General features: G+C 44.3%; 1 protein-coding gene across 14 annotated transcripts in view; it reads right to left on the bottom strand.

The window, feature by feature from the left end:
• sptan1 (spectrin alpha, non-erythrocytic 1) overlaps window positions 1–20,452 on the bottom strand; it is a 118,224-nt gene that overhangs the window by 15,428 nt on the left and 82,344 nt on the right. For 10 of the 14 annotated variants that reach the window (XM_085965284.1, XM_085965289.1, XM_085965285.1 and 7 more), the window contains 10 exons: window positions 20,088–20,250; window positions 19,626–19,640; window positions 18,752–18,883; window positions 16,004–16,141; window positions 14,369–14,473; window positions 12,535–12,743; window positions 11,893–12,013; window positions 10,843–10,964; window positions 7,658–7,790; window positions 4,206–4,304 (listed from right to left, as the gene is read on the bottom strand). In XM_085965284.1, coding sequence (XP_085821410.1) covers window positions 4,206–4,304; window positions 7,658–7,790; window positions 10,843–10,964; window positions 11,893–12,013; window positions 12,535–12,743; window positions 14,369–14,473; window positions 16,004–16,141; window positions 18,752–18,883; window positions 19,626–19,640; window positions 20,088–20,250 — 1,237 coding nt within the window. The remainder of the gene's footprint in view (window positions 1–4,205; window positions 4,305–7,657; window positions 7,791–10,842; window positions 10,965–11,892; window positions 12,014–12,534; window positions 12,744–14,368; window positions 14,474–16,003; window positions 16,142–18,751; window positions 18,884–19,625; window positions 19,641–20,087; window positions 20,251–20,452) is intronic. The other 4 variants (XM_085965293.1, XM_085965288.1, XM_085965282.1 and 1 more) reach the window with 1 other exon arrangement.

The raw sequence follows: 20,452 nt of genomic DNA on the forward strand, positions 1-20,452 counted from the left end.
GTACATGCAATTATCTACAAGGTTTACAAGCTCTAATATCAAGTAATTGCAGGAGTGGGGACAATTCTAATATATTGGTAAACACTTCCAGTCTAATTTGCGTCTCTTAAGTACTTAGTGAAAACGAAAGTGTAGCATTGAAGCACTTTGTAATTATGGTCACAGCTGGAAGAGCATCCAAATTAATCTTTGGAATTGAGGGATATTTAATGCAACAATGTGGAAAAAGCGAGGGATGAAATCCTTTGTATTGCAATTAATTATTGAATGGCTCGAGAGAGTTTATTCAGTAAGTGCTAAGCCCTACAGACTCAAAGCCCCTGGTTTGGTGATTTTAGAAGTATTACAATTAGCCTCAGTGGCTCCGGGTTACTGTGGGGAAAGCTGCCCAGGGTACCCACTCCGGACTGCTATTCCACAATCACTGCTGGAAGTGGACAAGTGCAGCTGTTGGGCGAGGACACAATCAGGCTCCGATGTCCCCATTATCGTCACCTGCTAACACGCCCAGTCAAAGCTCGTGCATAAACAAAGGGCGTTTGGGAGGGTTACCAGAGGACAACTGGCACCCATGGAACTGTACCGCAGCAAGTGGTCAATGTCTTCAAGGAGGTGGGGGGGGGGGGGGGGGGGAAAAGAGAGAAAAAAACCCACAATATTTAGTGAAACCTGTCCTATCAATCAGGTTTTTAAAGAAACACTTTTGTTTTAAGAACACCATAAACCAGGAAGTACATTTTCATACAAATGTGGAATTCTCCCTCCCAAAAGGCGGTGGGTGCTGGGGGACAATTGAAATTTTTAAGACCAAGATCGACAGGTTTTCTTATTAGGTAAGCGTACCGAGGGATATGGAACAAAGGCAGGTAAATGGAGTTGAGGTACGGATCAGCCATGATCTGACTGAATGGTGGGGGGGGTGCTGAATGGCCTATTCCTGTTCCTATAAATTTAGAATACACCATGACCATTTACTTTGACCACTTATTAATCACTTTTAAAAGATTATAATTTTCCCCCTCCCACCAGGTTCCTCCCCTCCCTCTGCTGCAGACACCTTGTTGGCGTACAATTCCACAGGCACCGCTCACCTTCTGCTACCTTCGCTGAAGGAAGTGGTACTCGGTAAAATAATGGGACTCAAGGCGGATAAATCACCTGGACCTGATGGCTTACATCCTAGGGTCTTGAGGGAAGTGGCGGTAGGGATTGTGGATGCATTGGTAATAATCTTCCAAAACTCCCTGGACTCAGCAAAGGTCCCGGCAGACTGGAAAACTGCTAATGTAACACCCTTATTTAAAAAGGGCAGTAGACAGAAGGCTGGAAACTATAGCCTAACATCTGTGGTAGGTAAAATTTTGGAGTCCATTATTAAGGAGACAGTAACAGGACATTTGGATAATCATAATTTAATAAGACAAAGTCAGCATGGTTTTATGAAGGGGAAGTCATGTTTGACAAATTTGCTGGAGTTCTTTGAGGAAGTAACATATAGGGTGGATAAAGGTGAACCAGTGGACGTAGTGTATTTAGACTTCCAAAAGGCATTTGACAAGGTGCCACACAAAAGATTATTGCGTAAGGTAAAAAATCACGGGATTGGGGGTAATATTCTGGCATGGAGAGAGGATTGGCTATATAACAGAAGGCAGAGAGTTGGGATAAATGGTTCATTCTCAGACTGGCAATCAGTAACCAGTGGTGTTCCACAGGGGTCAGTGCTGGGTCCCCAACTCTTTACAATCTATATTAACGATTTGGAGGAGGGGACCGAGTGTAACAGATCAAAGTTTGCAGATGATACTAAGATGGGAGGGAAAGTAGCGAGTGAGGAGGACATAAAAAACCTGCAAGGGGACAGACAGGCTAAGTAAGTGGGCAGAGATTTGGCAGATGGAATACAATACTGGAAAGTGTGAGGTTATGCACTTTGGCAGGAAAAATCGTAGAGCAAGTTATTATCTTAATGGCAAGAAACTGGAAAGTACTGAAGTACAAAGGGATCTGGGGGTCCTGGTGCACGAAACTCAAAAGGTTAGTATGCAGGTGCAGCAAGTGATTAAGAAGGCCAATGGAATGTTGGCTTTCATTGCTAGGGGGATAGAATATAAAAATAGGGAGGTATTGCTTCAGTTGTACAAGATATTGGTGAGACCGCACCTGGAATACTGCATACAGTTTTGGTGTCCATACTTAAGAAAAGACATACTTGCTCTCGAGTCAGTACAAAGAAGGTTCACTCGGTTAATCCCAGGGATGAGGGGATGGACATATGAGGAGAGGTTGAGTAGATTGGGACTCTACTCATTGGAGTTCAGAAGAATGAGAGGCGCTTATTGAAACATATAAGATTGTGAAGGGGTTGGATCGGGTGGATGCAGGGAGGATGTTCCAGATGATGGGTGAAACTAGAACTAGGGGGCATAGTCTTAGAATAAGGGGCTGCTCTTTCAAAACTGAGATGAGGAGGAACTACTTCACTCAGAGGGTGGTAGGTCCATGGAATATGCTGCCCCAAAAAGCTGTCGAAGCTACATCATTACATAAATTTAAAACAGAAATAGACAGTTTCCTAGAAGAGGGAATTAAGGGTTACGGGGAGCAGGCAGGAATTTGGACATGAGTCTAGGTTCGGATCGGTCATGGCCCTGTGGGTAGCGGAGCAGGCCCAGGGGCAGTGTAGCCTGATCCTGCTCCTGTTTCGTGTGTCTAATTCTGTTGGATTCAGGAGATAGTCCGGTCATAGTGGATTGGCGGTTAGGATCAGATCAGCCATGATCTTATTGAATGGCGGAGCAGGCTCGAGGGGCCAATTGGCCTACTCCTGCTCCTATTTCTTATGTTCTTATGAAGGAACCACGGGTTAGCCTCAACAGTAAAGTGTCGGCAGCTATTCAAGCATGGAGGGCTGCACAGCCGATCCTCTACTGGCCCAGTGTCCACCCACACACTTCCAAAAGGGATCATCGATAGTAAGGAGAAGCAGGAACCCTGGGCAAGTTTTCCTTTCCCAACCCAGAGACCAATTGCACAGCCCCAATTCCTTTTAAAATGTGTTCACGGGATGTGGATGATACTGGCTAGGCCACAGTTATTGTCCCATCCCTTGTTGTTGCCCTAAGATGGCAGAGGGCTTTCTTCACAGAATCACAGAAACCCCACAGTGCAGATAGAGGCCATTTCGGCCCATCGAGCCTGCACAGACACATATCCCACCCGATCCCTGTAACCCCTACACCAACACATATCCCACCCTATCCCCGTAACCCCACGTATTTAATCCCCCTAACACTAAGGGTCAATTTATCATAGCCAATCAACCTAACCCACACATCTTTGGACTGTGGGAGGAAACCAGAGCACCCGGAGGAAACCCACGCAAACACGGGGAGAATGTGCAAACTCCACACAGACAGTCACCCGAGGCCGGATTCGAACCCGGGTCCCTGGCGCTGTGAGGCAACAGTGCTAACCACTATGCCACCGTTCTTCTTGAACCACTGCCGCCCGTGTAGTGAGGGTGCTCCCATTGTGGTATTAGGTAGACTTACTACTGCCACTCTGCCCGAGAGCAGCAAAATCAGCACAGACTGGAAATCGAACCAGAGAGATTCTTGATCTGTACAGTTCAGCTCCTCACTGGAAAAGCTGCCCAAAAGGTTTAAGATTTCTAAACTGGAATTATTAATATTGGAGAAAGAGTTTTGCAAAGTTAAAAAATATCCGCAGTATTTTGCTGTAGTTTAAAAGTAGTCTGATCGTCTACTGTCAGTAATATTCAGCAGGATGTTCTGAATGTTTAGAATAGGATGTCTAGCGCTGCCGTAGCTAAGGTACTCACTTCACATACTGGGGTTGGGTTCGAGTCAGAACATGACTGAACACTCAAATCCATCAACCACACTCAACAGTTTAGTCAGTTCTCGACTCGGCTGCAATGTGAACATCTTGCACAAGTAAAGCATCTTGAAGTAATTAAGGGGAGAGGGTGGGAGAGAGAGGAAAACTCAGCACGGACCCTCCGAGCACAGAAAACACAGTTTGGCCCAGTCTTCGGGCAGATAAGAGGAGGAGAGGAAAACCTTCAGGGAAAAATGGTTACAAACTCAAAGTGAAAAAAAAGCTGAACTTGTTACAATACAGCACTCGGGGCAACCGCTGAAAGTAATGCTAGGCACATAGGAGCCAGTAAAAAAACTCACCTTCTTTATCAGTTCCTCACCATTAGCACAAACATCATGCACTCGATCTCTGTGAACGGTGAAATCAGTTTCAAATGCTTCATGCTTTTTCAGCAATCCCTGCAGCAAAGAAAGTGAAATGAGACCTACTTCAGCTTATTGCAAAGACAAACATCAGTCATGTAGGTGCTTCACTTCCACCGTACATTTTGATTTTGTTAATTTTTTTTTGTTGAAAAGATTGAATCACAAACTATAATAAGAAACAAACATTCAACAGGACAAACACAGGCGAGTTAAATGTACAATAGGCTGATCCAATATCACCCGTTTTACATTATTGCACAAAGTCAAAATGAACTCCAGGGACATCAGCATCACAAAGTGATACGCTGATCAAATTCCAACTATTCTCGTGCATCCCCATTGCCAACAAAACCACACCTATGGCACTAGTTTGAAGAACAGCAGGAAAGTTCTCCCCGATGTCCTGGCCAATGTTTATCCCTCAACCAATATTACTAAAAAATGAGAGCTGGTCATTATCACATTGCTTTTGTGGGAGCTTGCTGTGCGTAAATTGGCTGCCGTGTTTCCTACATTACAACAGTGACCACACTTCAAAAAGTACTTCACTGGCTGTAAAGCACTTTGGGACGTCCGGTGGCCGTGAAAGGCGCTGGAGAAACCCAAGTCTTTTTTCGAGTGAATGTTAAAGATCCTATGCCACTATTGAAAGAGCTGGGAATCCTGGTCAACATTCCTGCCTTGGCCACCATCACCAAAAATAAATTCACTTTAAAATCATTCATCTTGTTGCTATTTGAGGGGCTAATAGCTGCTGCATCTGCCGACATAACAAGGACTGCACTTCAAAACGCAATTCATTGTGTGCAAAGTGCTTTGGGATGTTCGAGAGACGTGATCAGAATGCATGTCTGTCTTTCTTCCCCAGCCACTCTTCCCAGCTACAGAATGGTGCCTGGAGGCAATATGGCGTAACATTACCGAGTGCGGCATCACATCAGTGCTCCAACACACTGTGCCAGAAGCATAGTGACACAAATTCCTGCCATGGGTCGTGCTGACGGAGAGACGGAGAGAAACAGTAGGCACGTTCCTATGCTCTGCACTATCACCCACTTTCTTACAAGCTGCAAATGCAAAATTGAAATATGAAGCCAAGGATATATAGGCTTTAGAACACATCATCTGCTATCTTAGGATTTTAGCTTGTTGACCTGATCCTGATAAAATAATACCTTTTGGGAATGCCCAAGCCATAGATGTATTACATACGCGCACATACTGTTAGCCTCGCATCAGTAGTTGGGAAAATGCTGGAATCTATTATAAAAGGATGCAATAACTGGGCACTTAGAAACTAATAGTAAGATTGGGCAGAGTCAACATGGATTTAGGAAAGGGAAATCCTGTTTGACAAACCTATTGGAGTTCTTTGAGGATGTAACTAGTGGAGTAGACAAAGGGGAACTGGTAGATGTGGTGTATCTGGATTTTAAGAAGGCCTTTGATAAGGTCCCACACAAGAGGTTGGTGAACAAAATTAGGGCTCATGGAATTGGGGGTAATATACTAGCATGGATTGAGAATTGGTTAACAGACAGAAAACAAAGAGTAGGGATAAACGGGTCTTTTTCAGGATGGCAGGCTGTGACTAGTGGGGTACCGCAAGGATCGGTGCTTGGGCCCCAGCTATTCACAATCTATAGCAATGATTTGGATGAGGGGGCTAAATGTAACATTTCCAAATTTGCTGATGATACAAAGCTAGGTGGCAGTGTCATTTGTGAAGAGGATGTGAAGAGGATCTCGACAGGCTCAGTGAGTGGGCGAGAACATGGCAGATGGAATATAATGTGGATAAATGTGAAGTTATCCACTTTGGTAGAAATAACAGAAAGGCAGAGTATTTCCTAAATGATGAAAGATTGGGGAATGCAGATGCTCAAAGGGACCTGGGTGTCCTTGTACATGAGTCACTCAAAGTGAATGTGTAGGTGCAGCAAGCCATTAGGAAGGCAAATTGTATGCTGGCCTTCATTACAAGAGGATTTGAGTGCAGGAGTAAAGAAGTCTTACTCCAATTATATAGGGCCTTGGCGAGACCACACCTGGAGTACTGTGTACATTTTTTGGTCTCCTTACCTAAGGAAGGATATACTTGCCATAGAGGGAGTGCAACAAAGGTTCTTGAGATTGATTCCTGGGATGGCGGGACTGTCGTACGAGAAGAGATTGCGTAAACTAGGCCTGTATTCTCTTGAATTCAGAAGAATGAGGGGGGATCTCATTGAAGCATACAAAATTATTACAGGGCTTGATGGGATGGATGCTGGGAGAATGTTTCCCTTGCCTGGGGAGTCTAGAACCAGAGGCCACAGCCTCAGGATAACGGGTAGGCCATTCAGGACTGAGATGTGCGAAGAAATTTCTTCGCACAGAGGGTGGTGAATTGTTGGAATTCTCTACCCCAAGAGGGCTGTGGAGGCTCAGTCATTGGGTATATTCAAAACAGAAGTCGACAGATTTCTGACTAGTAAGGGCATCAAGGGATATGGCGATAGGGCCGGTGAATGGAGTTGAGGCAGAAGATCAGCCATGATCTCATTGAATGGCGGAGCAGACTCGAAGGGCCAAATGGCCTAATCCTGCTCCTATTTCTAATGTTCTTATGTTTAATATGGCAGCAATCCCAAGTATATATCAGTTGACCAGTTACTGTAAAAGGCATCACATCTAGTGACTATAGCGATATTGGACTACTCTAGTGCCGCCTGAACCCCACATACATGCAGGTCTCACGCAGCCAGTGGCAATGGCAACGTAAACTTGCCAGATTCAGCATCAAGGTTGACTCTTTTCCCTTCGAGTTCAACAATTTCAGACCATAACCTCGGCCCCTATCATTTTTTTTCCTCTCACATGGCAGCTGTTGATCATCCTGCCATCGCCAGTTACACTTCATCTGGAGCCATCTTTTGTTTCTTAACTTGTCCCATTACCAGCTCCTTTTGCCTCGCACCGTCATCCCTTTTGTCTCTTAATCTCTCCCGCCTTCCATCCTATCACAGACCTTCCCTTTTGTTCTTTCCTACCCTCCCCCCACACTTGCTTAAAAACCTGTTACATCTCCAACTTTTTCCAGTTCTGACGAAGGTTCATCGACCTGGAATGTTAACTCTGTTTCTCTCTCTACAGATGCTGCCTGACCGGCTGAATATTTCCAGTATTTTCTGTTTTTAGTTCTTTTCCCTGAATCGGCTCTTCCTGGTGACTATCCTTAGCGAATCCGGCACCACCCACGTGCTGGGAACTGGCAGCACGACAATATAAAAGCGGCTTATCTCAACACCTACATTAGATACTGCGCAAGTTTCAACGCCTGAGGAAATTGATATGCTGTCTTCCACATTTCCCATCACTGTATTTTATAAACCAATGACACTGACCTGCACTGCAGCAAGTGTGTCTCCGTAATCCTCACTTGCTACCAGGTTCAGCTTCTCATTGATCCAGGCCTCCTCTTCCTCAACATTTGCCACAAACTGCTGGTACTCCAAGGATTCCTCCAAACGCTGTCCTCTGCAACATAACAACACAACACAATTTAACATACTTAGTCAAAAAAAAGTTTTTAATTAAAAAGATTTACCTGCAGTATGATGCAGTTATGGTCATGTTCAATTAATCAAAACCGATAGAAAATATTTAAAGGTCAAATCTTATGATCCAAGAAGGCTCATGAAATAACACTGGATGGCCAGCTGGTGGCGCCGTCCAAGGAGTATAAATAAATACTCTGGCGTGGGCCCAGCTTGCCCAGGACATTGTGTAAACAGGAACTAGTGAAAGATAACTAGACCTCCATGTTTTGAAACAAGTTGATTAAAGCCTTGCTTTATACTCAAATCAAGTGCGTAGTGAGTTTTATTACGTCAATAGTCACTAATAAATCCAATAGGGAATTCAGGAGAAACTTCCTCACCCAGAGAATGGCGACAATGTGGAACTCACCACCACAGGGAGTGATTGAGGCAAATAGTATAGATGCATTTAAGGGGAAGCTAGAAAAATACATGAGAAAGAAAGGAATAGGAGGATATGCCGATAGGGTGAGATGAAGCGGGGTGGGAGGAGGCTCGTGTGGAGTATAAACACTAGCATTGACCAGTTGGGCCGAATGGCCTGTTTCTGTGCTGTACATTCTATGTAATAGTCGTCTCTATAGGGTAACTTCACCAATCCCGCACTCTGTGCTCAGCACTCTCAACTAACATCACTAAAACAGATACACTGGTCATTATCAAACTGCTGCTTGTGGGACCATATTGTGCGCAAATTGGCTGCCGCGTTTCCTATATTACAACAGTGACTACACTTCATTGGTTGTAAAGCGCTTGGGGGTGTCCTGAGGTTGCGAAAGGCGCTATATAAATTCAAGTTCTTTCTATCTTTCAGCGGGGAGCCATGCACGAAGAGAATGTGGGCTGAAGAATTGGGACTGGTATTGTAGACCCCGGGGGTGGTTTCCAACTACCACAGTTGAAAATCTGGTGGTGGGAGGGGGGAGACCAGGACCATTTGCAACCATTTACCCAGGTGACCTGAATTGGCTTTCAGCTGGACTTTAAATGGGTGCCAGGCGGGAGGCTGTGCCGTAGGACCGCGACTGCAACTTTCAAGGAGAAATGCAGAGTGCACATCAGTCCCATTTTTCCCAGCACTTAAAGGAGCTGTTTTTTTTGTGGAGTCAGGCATGCTCCTGTGAGCCCCACAAATTATCCGGCCCACTCCCAACCCTTTCCTAAATTCAAGCATAGTCCACAACCGTCTAAAAAAGTGACTATGCGTAAGCTGGGGAAAGCATGCGGACAAATGTTGCAAGGACCTGACATTCTAACCCAGGATCACTGAAGCTTCAGACCACCAGAATCAACAAACAGGAAAAAAGATGCCAATATTGGAAATCTGAAGCAGAAACAGGAAATACTGGAAACACACAGCACGTCAGTCAGCATCTGCAGAGAGAACTGACTAATTAATATTTCAGGCTGGGTCCTTGTTCCGAACTGAAAAATGAGCAAACATTTTAATAGAAAATGCTGGAAAAACTTGACAAAGGGTTTCGACCTGAAACATTTACTCTGTTTCTCTCTCCACGGATGTTGCCTGGCCTGCTGAGTTTTTCCAGCATTTTCTGTTGTTATTTCGGATTTCCAGCATCCGCAGTATTTTGCTATCAAACATTTTAATAGAATTGGAAAAGAGGGGAGCGGGAAGGAGAATAAAACAAACATTTTTTCCCTTGGTAGTAAAGTGCCGTTGGACTTTTTACTACATTAAAGACGCTATATAAATGCAACTTGTTGTTGTTGGATGTGCCTCATTACTTTAGCTATTTATACATGTCCTTTGGTTTTTGTTTCAATGCATCCTTCTATTGTCTGACCGAGACGGATCTCTTGCATTTAATAATTTCCTGCTTTCCCTCGTTACAAATCATTCAATTAATACTTGTTCTCTGTGCTTGGACTGTCTAATTGGTTGTTTCTTCCCCCAATCCTATTAAACCGCTTGCTCATCTTTTATTTCAGTTCTAATTTCCTACAGCAGTGGCTACGGGGGGAGATTTTGCCAGCCCTGTGGAGGCGGGTCTGCCAGGAAAATGGCAGAATCTGGGGGCGGGTACCCATCCCGCCCCGTGCCATCTTCCCGGGAGGCGGGTAGCCGACCTACGCCGGGTCCCATCTCCTGGAGGTGGGAAGGGGATTACAGCCACTTAACAGGTAGTTAAGAGGATTATCCCCATTTTTCCCACCAGAGGTGCAGGCTTCCTGATGTCGGGAAACCCTGCCAGGGTCACCGAGGCGAGCAGTGGGTCTGCAGGGTGCAAAAGTGCGCTGTGGAGGTAAGTGATGGGAGCAAGTGTGGAGAGGTGAGTATGTGAGGAGAGTGGAAAGTGATAGAAAATGTTTACTTACCTTTGTTTCTTCCTGCAGGCTTCAACAGTTGGGGATGCGGAGAGTCTCGCATCTCACCGGCAGAGATGACAGAATGGCTGCTGCATTCTCCGATGCAACAAACATCTGCTTTCTGCTCACAAGGGGTTTGATGAGTCTTGAGTACAAGAACTCAAACAACAGAGAATGTCAGTGATTGACAGCTTCACAGAGCTGTCAAATGATGACAATTCATCTGTCAAAAATTATTGACAGGTGAAACGTCATACGCTGACGTGCTCTGTAACCGGCTTCCCCTTAATTGGCCTGCTAAGCCCGCTGGGCAGGCTTAACAAAGTCAATCAAGGGAAAATAGCGTGGGTTGGCCACAAGTCGGTGGAGGCGGGACTAAAACCCGACAAGTGGGAGTCCCGCCTCCAAAAGCTCCCCATTGACAAAATCCAGCCCTCGACTTCCAAAAAGTACGTGACTGGCTGTAAAGTGCTTTGGGACATCCGGAGGTCATGAAAGGCGCTACAGAAATGCAAGTTCTTTCTTTTTCTGAGGAAGAGCCAGGCCTGAAACGATGACCTGTCTGACCTCCCCACAGATGCTGACTGACCTGTGTGCTTGCAGCATTTTAGATCCCCCCCCCCAAAAGATCCTCAGAGCCCCGCTGGATAAGCCAGACATACCGAGCAGCAGCAAATTCCTTCAGTTCCTTCCAGTGTGCCACAAACTGGGAAAGTCGCTGCTGAATTTCCTCCTTTCCAATGGTGTTATCATCAGACAGCTTCTTTCCGGTCTCCAGTACAGACTGTTGTAAAAGAATATCAACCATGAGCATCTCCTTTAAACACAGAGAAACTAACTCTAACCGGGGATGAACTGAGGGTCTAGATTGTCCATCTGTTCAAGTTTTAATTGCCTGCTTTGTACACAGCTTATCTAACTGTTTGTACTTTGCTGAATTTAACACAAACACAAGCAAAAATACCCCAAAATTTTAGTAGAGGGACTTTTCTTCTACAACATCCTCAAAGTAACGAAAAGATCACTGATAATCCTGGTTTGGATCATTTGGCTTAAAACAGATCGACTGTGAATGGAGTTTGGACAGTCTCAATCCAGTTCCTAGTTGGCATGGACCTACAGCACATTAAGTGGGTTGGAGACTGATTTAGTCTAGGAAGAATTGAGCAAATACACAAAGCTTTGTAATGTTACACCATTAAAGTATTGCAATTTATAACTTTTAAAAAACATACTTTTTAAAGTACGTGTCCTGGGACTATGTGCTTTTGAAGGTTCTGCCACATGAAAAGGAGGCCGGTCAGTGCCTTGTGTGAAACGGCTTTACTTTTATGTCACAGTTTTACCACCGGTGCGATGCCAGGAGCTGAACTTTTTGACTTGCTATATAAGGTTCATCACCGAAAACCTGACAGCAGACGTGGTCTAGGTTTCCCATATTTTATTCCAGGCCACCCTGGCAGGCAGCCAGACAATGGGCCAAAGAGACTCCCTGTGTAAGAGTGCCAGGACTCTAACTCAGGATATCCCACTGTCTACACAGCCAAGCTGAGGAACTGGATAAACGGGCATCACTGGTGTGAATCCAAGCCCCACCAGTCTGTGGCTCAGTACAGTGGAGTACCAACACACACTAGATCACTTACTACCAAACCAGGTCCTTTTGGACAAAGTCTTTGGGGATCTGTATAAGGATATCAGGCAACACGGACCTGGATAGCTGGGTCGTGTGCAGCCAGCTCTACTTCCAGACGCTTGTGCTTCTTCCTCAAGTTCTGCACTCCAGTCAAATCCCGGCCATAATCTTCAGAACTCACAAGCAATTTCTTCTCTCTGTTCAAATAAAAACAAGGCATCATCCCACATCAGCTTAACACAGAATTGGATCACAGCTAACAAGTTCCAGATTCAAATGCACAATCAATTAATATCGGCTTAACACAAACACGTTCAAATAATAGTGGACGGGTTTGAGGAGTGTTTGAAATTTTTTACATTTTAACTTCCCACCCGACCCAAACCAACCCGTTTTCAGGGGTTAAAATGTCGTCCTTTGTTGTCTTTTGGGAAGGGAGATATCTGTAAAATGAATATAGTGAGGCATTTCACTGTATTGTAAGGCTCTGTCTTTTCTGATTGTGGGATTTTTAATTAGACGGATATATAGATAGGGTTAAATGAAGTAGGATGGGAGGAGACTTGTGTGCTGCATAAACACTGGCATAGACCAGTTGGGCCAAATGGCCTGTATCTGTGCTGTAAATTCTATATACCGGCTTAACACAAACATGTTCGATTAACACCAGCTTAACACAATATTGCTTTTCCAAACGCTCACGTCCTCCCCAACTCACTTTATCCAGGATTCCTCATCATCCAAATCACGGAAGAATTGGTGAAGTCTGTGTGATTCGTTCAGTTTAGCACGACGAGCAGTGGCCATGTTTTTAATTTTCTGAAACCGGCCATTCACTGCATTGCGTTTGTCCTTCACCTGGGTGGTGTCAAAGGCGTCGCTGGACATGAGACTATCAGCCTGGCCGTTCAAGTCTTTCAGACGATCCTGAAACACAGCCAAATAATGAACCAATTTAGAAAAGAATCAGAGTACCTGTGCCATTACCTCAGCCAACCATTTCTGTAATATAGAAAGCCGAACATCAGAACGAGAGCTGCACTTTTGACCTCACTTCGGTCTTCAAGAAGATGGTGTGCATGCTAACTTGGTCATACCAAACATCCAGTTAGAACACTAAACATTATGAACTCCAAATTGATTCAGGTACAAAAAAGTGAAAAATGCGAATAGAATGTTGGCCTTTACCTTACAGGGGCTGGAATACAATGGGATGGTAGTTATGTTACAGTTATATAAAGCTCTGGTTAATACCCATCGGGTGTACTGCGTTCAGTTCTGGGCCCCGCACCCCAGGAAGGATATACTGGCCTTGGAGGGGGAGCAGCGCGGATTCACCAGAATGACACCGGGGCTAAAAGGGTTAAAATCTGAGGACAGGCTGCACAGACTGGGCTTGTATTTCCTCGAGTTTAGAAGATTAAGGGGTGATCTAATTGAGGTGTTTAAGATGATTAAACGAGTTGATAGGGTAGTGAGAGAGAGAAATTATTTCCTCTGGTGGGGGGAGTCCAGGACAAGGGGGCAGAACCTTAAAATTAGAGCCAGGCCGTTCAGAAGTGATGTCAGGAAGCACTTCTTCACACAAAGGGTGGTGGAAATCTGGAACTCTCTCCCCCAAAAGCTGTTGAGGCTGGGGGTCAACTGAAAATTTCAACACGGAGATGGTTAGATTTTGTTGGGCAAGGGTATTCAGGGTTACGGAACCAAGGCAGTAGATGGAGTTAAGATACAGATCAGCAATGATTTAATTGAACGGCAGAAAAGGCTCGAGGGGCTGAATGGCCTCCTCCTGTTCCTATGCTCTCAACTACTCGACCACCTGGTGGAACAGCAAAGCTGGCGTTATTGGGCCCATGACGTGCTTAAACCCAGGTTTTCAAGGGTATCTTTTAGGAACATCACATTACCCGGGATCTCGGAGAAGCGTTCCATTTGGATGCGAGCAAGGAGATTTCCCAGTGCTATACAAGTCTGGTTTTTGGAATAAGCCACTACTTTGAAACTAATAGAGCTCACAAAAGTTCCAAGTCTTGTACATTCATCAACTCTACAATCTGCTTTGTGTGAATAATAAAGGGCAATGCACCCTAATGAATGAATCTGAAAGGCCACTTCTTTTGCGAACTTGAAAAGGAAAAATTAGCTGGGCTATGGTGAAAAAGCAGTGGAATGGGACTAATTGAATAGCTCTTTCAAAGAGCCGACAGACACGATGGGCCGAATGGCCTCATTCTGTGCTATATAATTCTATGAACTGCAAGCCAAAGATTGGATTATTTTGTAATTTCTTTTTAAAAATTTATGTATGACTACAACAAAAAACACACACTGATGCAACAAGCTCTTCCATCCACTGCAGGAAGTGATGTATAGCTACGAGGCTGAAAAGGTAGATTGGCAAAATCCCTGGGGGCCAAAAGCCCAAATGGTCCACGAACAGGTTTAACAGCTGCGGCTCTGCTCTCAAGGTCAGTGCCCGTGGTAACACACCCGATTCGCTTATCCACAATTAGAACCTGAGAACCTTACAACAAACCCTTCGTCATTACCTCGTGAGCATTAATGTCTGCTTCGAGAAGCTGGTGCTTCTTCAGGAGGTTATTCACAGACGCCAGATCCTTCCCATAGTCTTCAGAGGCCAGTAGAGCTTCCACCTGTACAAAGAAACCAGAATCTGACTCAGTGTCAACAACCAACATAATAAAAATCTCAAATGACAAATACAAAGCTGTTATAGCGATACAAAATCTGATACAGCATCGCAAAGCTAAACAACCAAGCACAAATAGAAGGCTGAAAGATCCTTACTGAAAAAACATGGAATGCTTAAAAATTCTAACTGTGGAGTTTTATCCTACTTAAGGACCTTTCATATTATCAGCCAGGTCTTGAGTGTGTGATGCCGCGGTCCTGAATTTACTTTAAAATTCTGCGGTCAGTCTCCCCGTGAATCAGCAGATAAACAAAAAGTGCATGACTAGACATGCAACCTCATGGTGTTATGTCATTACCTAATAACATAACATCAGAATGCACAAAAGTATATGGAATGGAGAGCATACAGGTGAAGCGGTCATGATGTGACAAGAGAACATCACTGCATGACATCAACAAAGGGATGTGCCAAGTTCATGCTGCTTTTACTAGGCACAGTTAGACCAGCAGCAGGTATTTAGAACCATGGTAACACGAGTTTCCCTGGCTGCTGGTCTAAAATAATCCAGGTGTTTTAGCTTCATCTGACTATCAGCTGGAGGAGACCTGGGCTAAGGGAGCCAGTGGCCGAATTACAATGCAAACACGGAACTCTGGTTCTCAACTGGGACCAAAGAATTAAATTACAGTCATACTACTTACACAAGTTAGAAAAGCACTCCCTTGACGAGTTAGCAACATTTAGCAACAAAGCCCAGTGCAGAAATCTGTATTTTGGTAATGAATCCATCAGAAACCTTTTTAATGACAATATGGGCAAATGGAATGACTCATTCAGTGAGGCTGCACTCTCAGAGCAGACCCCAGCTTGACAGGAACACGAGTCGCAGATAGTGCTGCAACACATTAGGCCCGATTGTTGAGTTTTCCCTTCTATTGCTGAGGACTCACCATAACTTTAGTATAGAAACTTTCAATAACACCACAATGTATATACTACATAACTAGCATTGCAAGAGGATTTCTGCTTAGTCTGCATCAAGAATTATGAATACAATAATGCATTTTTTGAAGTATGTTTGATAGGGGAAGGGGAAGCTTAAGCTGAAATCTATAATACTCAGTTCCTCCTTGCTTATATGGCCATATCTATCAAAAAGGATGTTAAATTGACTCAGAAAAGGTACTGCAAATTATGTTACCGTGGGTCACAAGCGAACGCTTTGACATCACAGGATTAGTGCAAGATCCTGTGTAGAAATGTTATACTTAATGTCCTCTAATACAGGGAACCATTTCCCAACTGGTCAAGTGTATACTCCAGATTTTACTGCAAATCATTTTTTGCCTTGATTCTCCATCCCATGGCAGATCTGTAATCTTCTGATTCACATATACTTTGCAAGCAGAATTCTACAGACAATTACAGTCATTAGCAAGATGGCAAAGCCCATGAAAAGAAGTTCTCCATTAAGGTCAAAAATCCATTTCCTTTCAAAATGTGGACTATACTGTGTAAATTCACTTACCTCCGACAGCCAGAAGTCAAAGTCTTTGATTCCAGTGTTGAAATTTTGCTGTTTGTTGGCCTCTTTCAGTTTCTGACTCTTTTCTGCTGATTTCCGCACCAAATACTCCCATTGGTCAGCCAGCGTTCCCAGGCGAGCCTATCAGGCAGGAGGACATTGAACCAGGGCAAGTCAGTCACAAGGAAATCCCGCGCGTTAATGAAAATTCAGTAAGTAACTGTAAAAGCCACAGTGAGAAATGTGTTGGTGAGCCAACAGTCCATGTTGAGAGCTAGACCACAATAAATAGCTGCAGGAGCAAGACCATGGCTTCTTCCAACCTGTCGGGGTACAACGGTCGCCATCACAATCGGAGGTCACTTTCACTTTGGGCGCGAGCGGGTAACTGGCGGCTGCTGCTCCGTCACCGGCGAGACACCCTGCACATTTTCCTTTCCACCAAGGTCGATGGAAAAGAAAATCGGGCGGGGCATCTCGCCGGCGGCTGATCTGCTTCCGCCAGCTTTACACCCTCCCCATAGCGCAAACTACCCCCACTGAACTAAAAATACTTTAAAACATCATGGTGACAAACTGCTTTCTATCCCTGCCCCCGTAAAAAAGCTATTTTCCTCACATTATGGGTACAGCTGCATAAGTATGGGTACAGCAGAATAGTGGTTATGTTACTGGACCAGTAATATAGAGGCCTGGAGTAATAATCCAGAGAATGCATGTTCAAATCCCACCTCAGATTTTGAATTCAGTGTGTAAAAAAAAATTAAAACATCTGGAAATAAAAAAGTGACCATGAAGTTGCTGTATTGCCATAAAAACCCAACTGGTTCACGAATGTCCTTTAGGGAAGGAAACCTGCCATCGTTACTCGGTTTGAACTGTCTGTGACTCCAGTCCCACACCAACGTGGTAGACTCTTAACTGCCCTCTGAAGTGGCCTAGTAACTCACTCAGTCGTATCACCACCTTCTCATGGCAACTAGGGATGGGCAATATATCCCAACCTTGCCTGTGCGCCCAAGAATGAATTTTTTAAAAGCCCACTGACCTACAAGCTGATTTAGGATTGGACAGGTGAGACAACCTGGTCACTGTTAGTCAAAAAAGATTTCAAATAGATTTTAAGTAATAGTGAAGTTTAAAAAAAAAATCTTCGTTTTCTACCATGCAGACTTCAAAGGGATGGAGGGCATAAAGCCCAGACTAGTAATCTGGACTCTATACTTCGGTGTTTCACTATTCCTCTCAAAGAAGTCTCTCCATTTCCCTCGACACCACCATTTAGAGTTACTCAAAACCAAAGAAGCAGGGCACCACCAGTGAAAAAGCGCTTTATTGGGCTACGTTTCTATTTCAGAGCTTATTAATTATGGTGAAAACCAGGTGAAGTCCCAAGGCCTGTAGTGCATGACACCATAATTGCTCTTAATTTAGTCCATTACGATGATAATTTGTCACTTAGGATCTCATTATACTTCCAACCAAATGTCAAAGATCATCCACATGCATGTGGACAGTTCTGAAAATACAAGATCTTCTAATGGCCAGTCGCTATTGTATTCTTTGAATGTAAAAGAATGTGTGTGTGTGGTGTGTGATATGTGCGTGTGAGATATGTGTGTGCGTGTGTGATGTGTGCGTGTGCGTGTGCGTGTGCGTGTGCGTGTGCGTGTGCGTGTGCGTGTGCGTGTGCATTTGAGCATGCTTGCACATACAACACCAATCTCTGTTCCTAGCCAACAACAGCATGTGCTGTACTATTTGTGTTATCCTTTGGCAATAATTTCTCCGTGTCTACGAGAAGCTCAGATACTGTTGGTCCAGTATTCAGATTTACCATTTTAGGGCTGTGACGCACGAGACTCACTGAACACAAAAACATACGAAATAGGAGCAGGAGTCGGCCATACAGCCCCTCGAGCCTGCTCCACCATTCAATAAGATCATGGCTGATCTTCGACCTCAACTCCACTTTCCCACCCGATCCCCATATCCCTGGATTCCCCATGAGTCCAAAAATCTATCTACCTCAGCCTTGAATATTCTCAATGGATTTAGCATCCACAGCCCTTTGGGATAAAGAATTCCAAAGATTCACAACCCTCTGAGTGAAGAAATTCCTCCTCATCTTAGTCTTAAGTGGCCTGCACTCGACTTCACCTGCACACTTGAATGATGCAACATCATCTACTGACAAGAATGGAGCACAGAGTAGTACCAAATCCTCCGAAATTCAGGGCCTGGACTAGTTTACCTCACGTACACAGGCAGATTTGCACTGGATTGAATCCAATAAATTCCACCATGGAGATTTTTCAACCTCCCTTCATCTCTTGGCTTGTGGGTTACTTGAGCAGCAACCAAAAAATAACATTGCACATTAAAACACCTTTAAGCGTTCAAGAAGTGTCAACGCTCCTCACCTCAGGGCTGGTAGCTGCATGATGCTACTGCATTAACGCCAGGTACCGAGAGAACACCATTCAATGTACTTTATGCTGTGTGGCGTGTTTAAAGACATTGCTAGGAGACATGATGTCTTCCTCAGTGGGACAATAGATTTGCTCCTGTTCTGGATCTATGCGATCAAATATTAAATATTTATTCCTCTTTCCCCCGCCCAGCACCTCATTCTCAGCAAAATGGAACGAGTAGATAACTCTGTTGCAGAGCTAGCAGTAGCATACAAGTCACGACGATTTTCAAGTCAGTTTATTCCTTCACTTTAAGTAAGTTAAATTCTGTGGTCACCTGAACAGCGTCTTCACTACCAGCACAAGCCCCTCGGTCAATCAGCGATTTCCCCATGTCAATGACCCCACGGATTCGGTCGGCATTGGCTTGCAGCTCTGCTTCGAATGCCTGGTGCTTCTGGTGTTTGCTCTGTGGAAGAGTAACACAACATTCACTACACAAGAGAGAGTCAGGATTCAAAGATTCCCTCCGAGGCCTATGTCATGTCAGTAACCAAGTGTGTCAAAATATACAGCGTCAAAACTAATTTTAAACTGATGCAACTTGGTCTCGAAGGACATCAAAACTATAGGTTCCCTTGCAGTTCTGCAGTCCTCCCACTTTGTAATTACAACGCAGATCACATGTAATGTTGAATTATATTCACAATTTGTAACGTCCAAATAACTTCACGCATGTTAGACCAGTTACTAAGGATGCTGTTATTAGGTTTTATTCACGATCAGAGCCCCATTTTTTACCAGGAAAGTCAGGTAAACTCATCACTGCAATGGTCATAAGGCCTCGGAGAGAATCACGATTAGGATAGTAATAGGGGTTAATACTGACAAACACTACATAATAACCAGACAACCAACAATTCCCAGCGACAAGGACAAAGTCAACTGAATGAATGCCTTTGGTGTTAATTTTAAAATGAATGCAAATGGTTTATAAAGCCAGCAGAATGACACCAAAAGATAAACAATACTAGAAGCAACATCAATGCTAAAGATGTGTCAACATAAAAACTCACAAGACAGTCAGAAATACTGCAAGCACGAAATAAAAAAAAGTTACATTTATAAAACACGATCTAACAAATCCAATAATGTGCCTTTATACAGACAGGACATAAACCTGGGTTAGACAAAAGCCACTAATCACTTACCAGCAGTTTGGACAGCTAGAAACAGATCAAGAGAACAGATTAAGTACATCAGTATTAAACAGTCAAAGAATTGGGCTCAATTGAAATTTCTGTTCATGTAACAAGTATCAGCCTTAATGTCTTCTGTTCAAAAGATTTACCTCCGAGGGGTAGGTCAGAGGTTGGTGCTCAGAGAGCTCTCAACCTGAACGGTGATGACATGAGGAGGCATCAGGCAGAGACCAGACACCTTCCCACAGAGAGTAGCAGGAGGAGTTCTTTATAAAAAGGAGCAAAAGTGGAGCGAGGAGCACTCCAGGCAGTTCTTGCGCATTTCCTGGCAGCCACTTTTGGTGCAGCATTACCAGAGGCCTTGGAACAGGTAGCCTGTCCAGGTAGCAGGGTATAGTGAACAGCAAGACCCAGGGTTAGGGATGGGGGAAGAGAAAGAGGGCGGAATAAACACGCTTTAAACTTAATTACCTGAATGTTTGTGGGATCTTTGTAAGATTCATCAGTCGCAGTCTGCAGCTTCTCACTGATCCAGGCCTCAATTTCATCTACATCCCGGCTAAACTGCTGGAGGGTCTGTGATTCTCCGAGTTTTGATCTCTTCTCGATCATCTGAGCTTTCAGGCGGCGCCACCTACCATGACATTTTAACAGTGAGAAACAAACCACATAAAAAGGACCACGCAGATGCACACAACAGGCAGCACATTTGTGGTACTTTTAATGGAAAAAACACAACCCTCGTATTTCACAGAGATGAGAATAAGCAAACAATGCTGGGAGGGGGGGTTACGGATGATGACCTAAGGCACAATCAAAAAGGTAGGCATTGAGGA

The sequence above is a fragment of the Somniosus microcephalus genome, chromosome 23, assembly GCF_052327205.1.
Source record: "Somniosus microcephalus isolate GS21.2 chromosome 23, FLI_Smic_1.0, whole genome shotgun sequence".
NCBI lineage: Eukaryota > Metazoa > Chordata > Chondrichthyes > Squaliformes > Somniosidae > Somniosus > Somniosus microcephalus.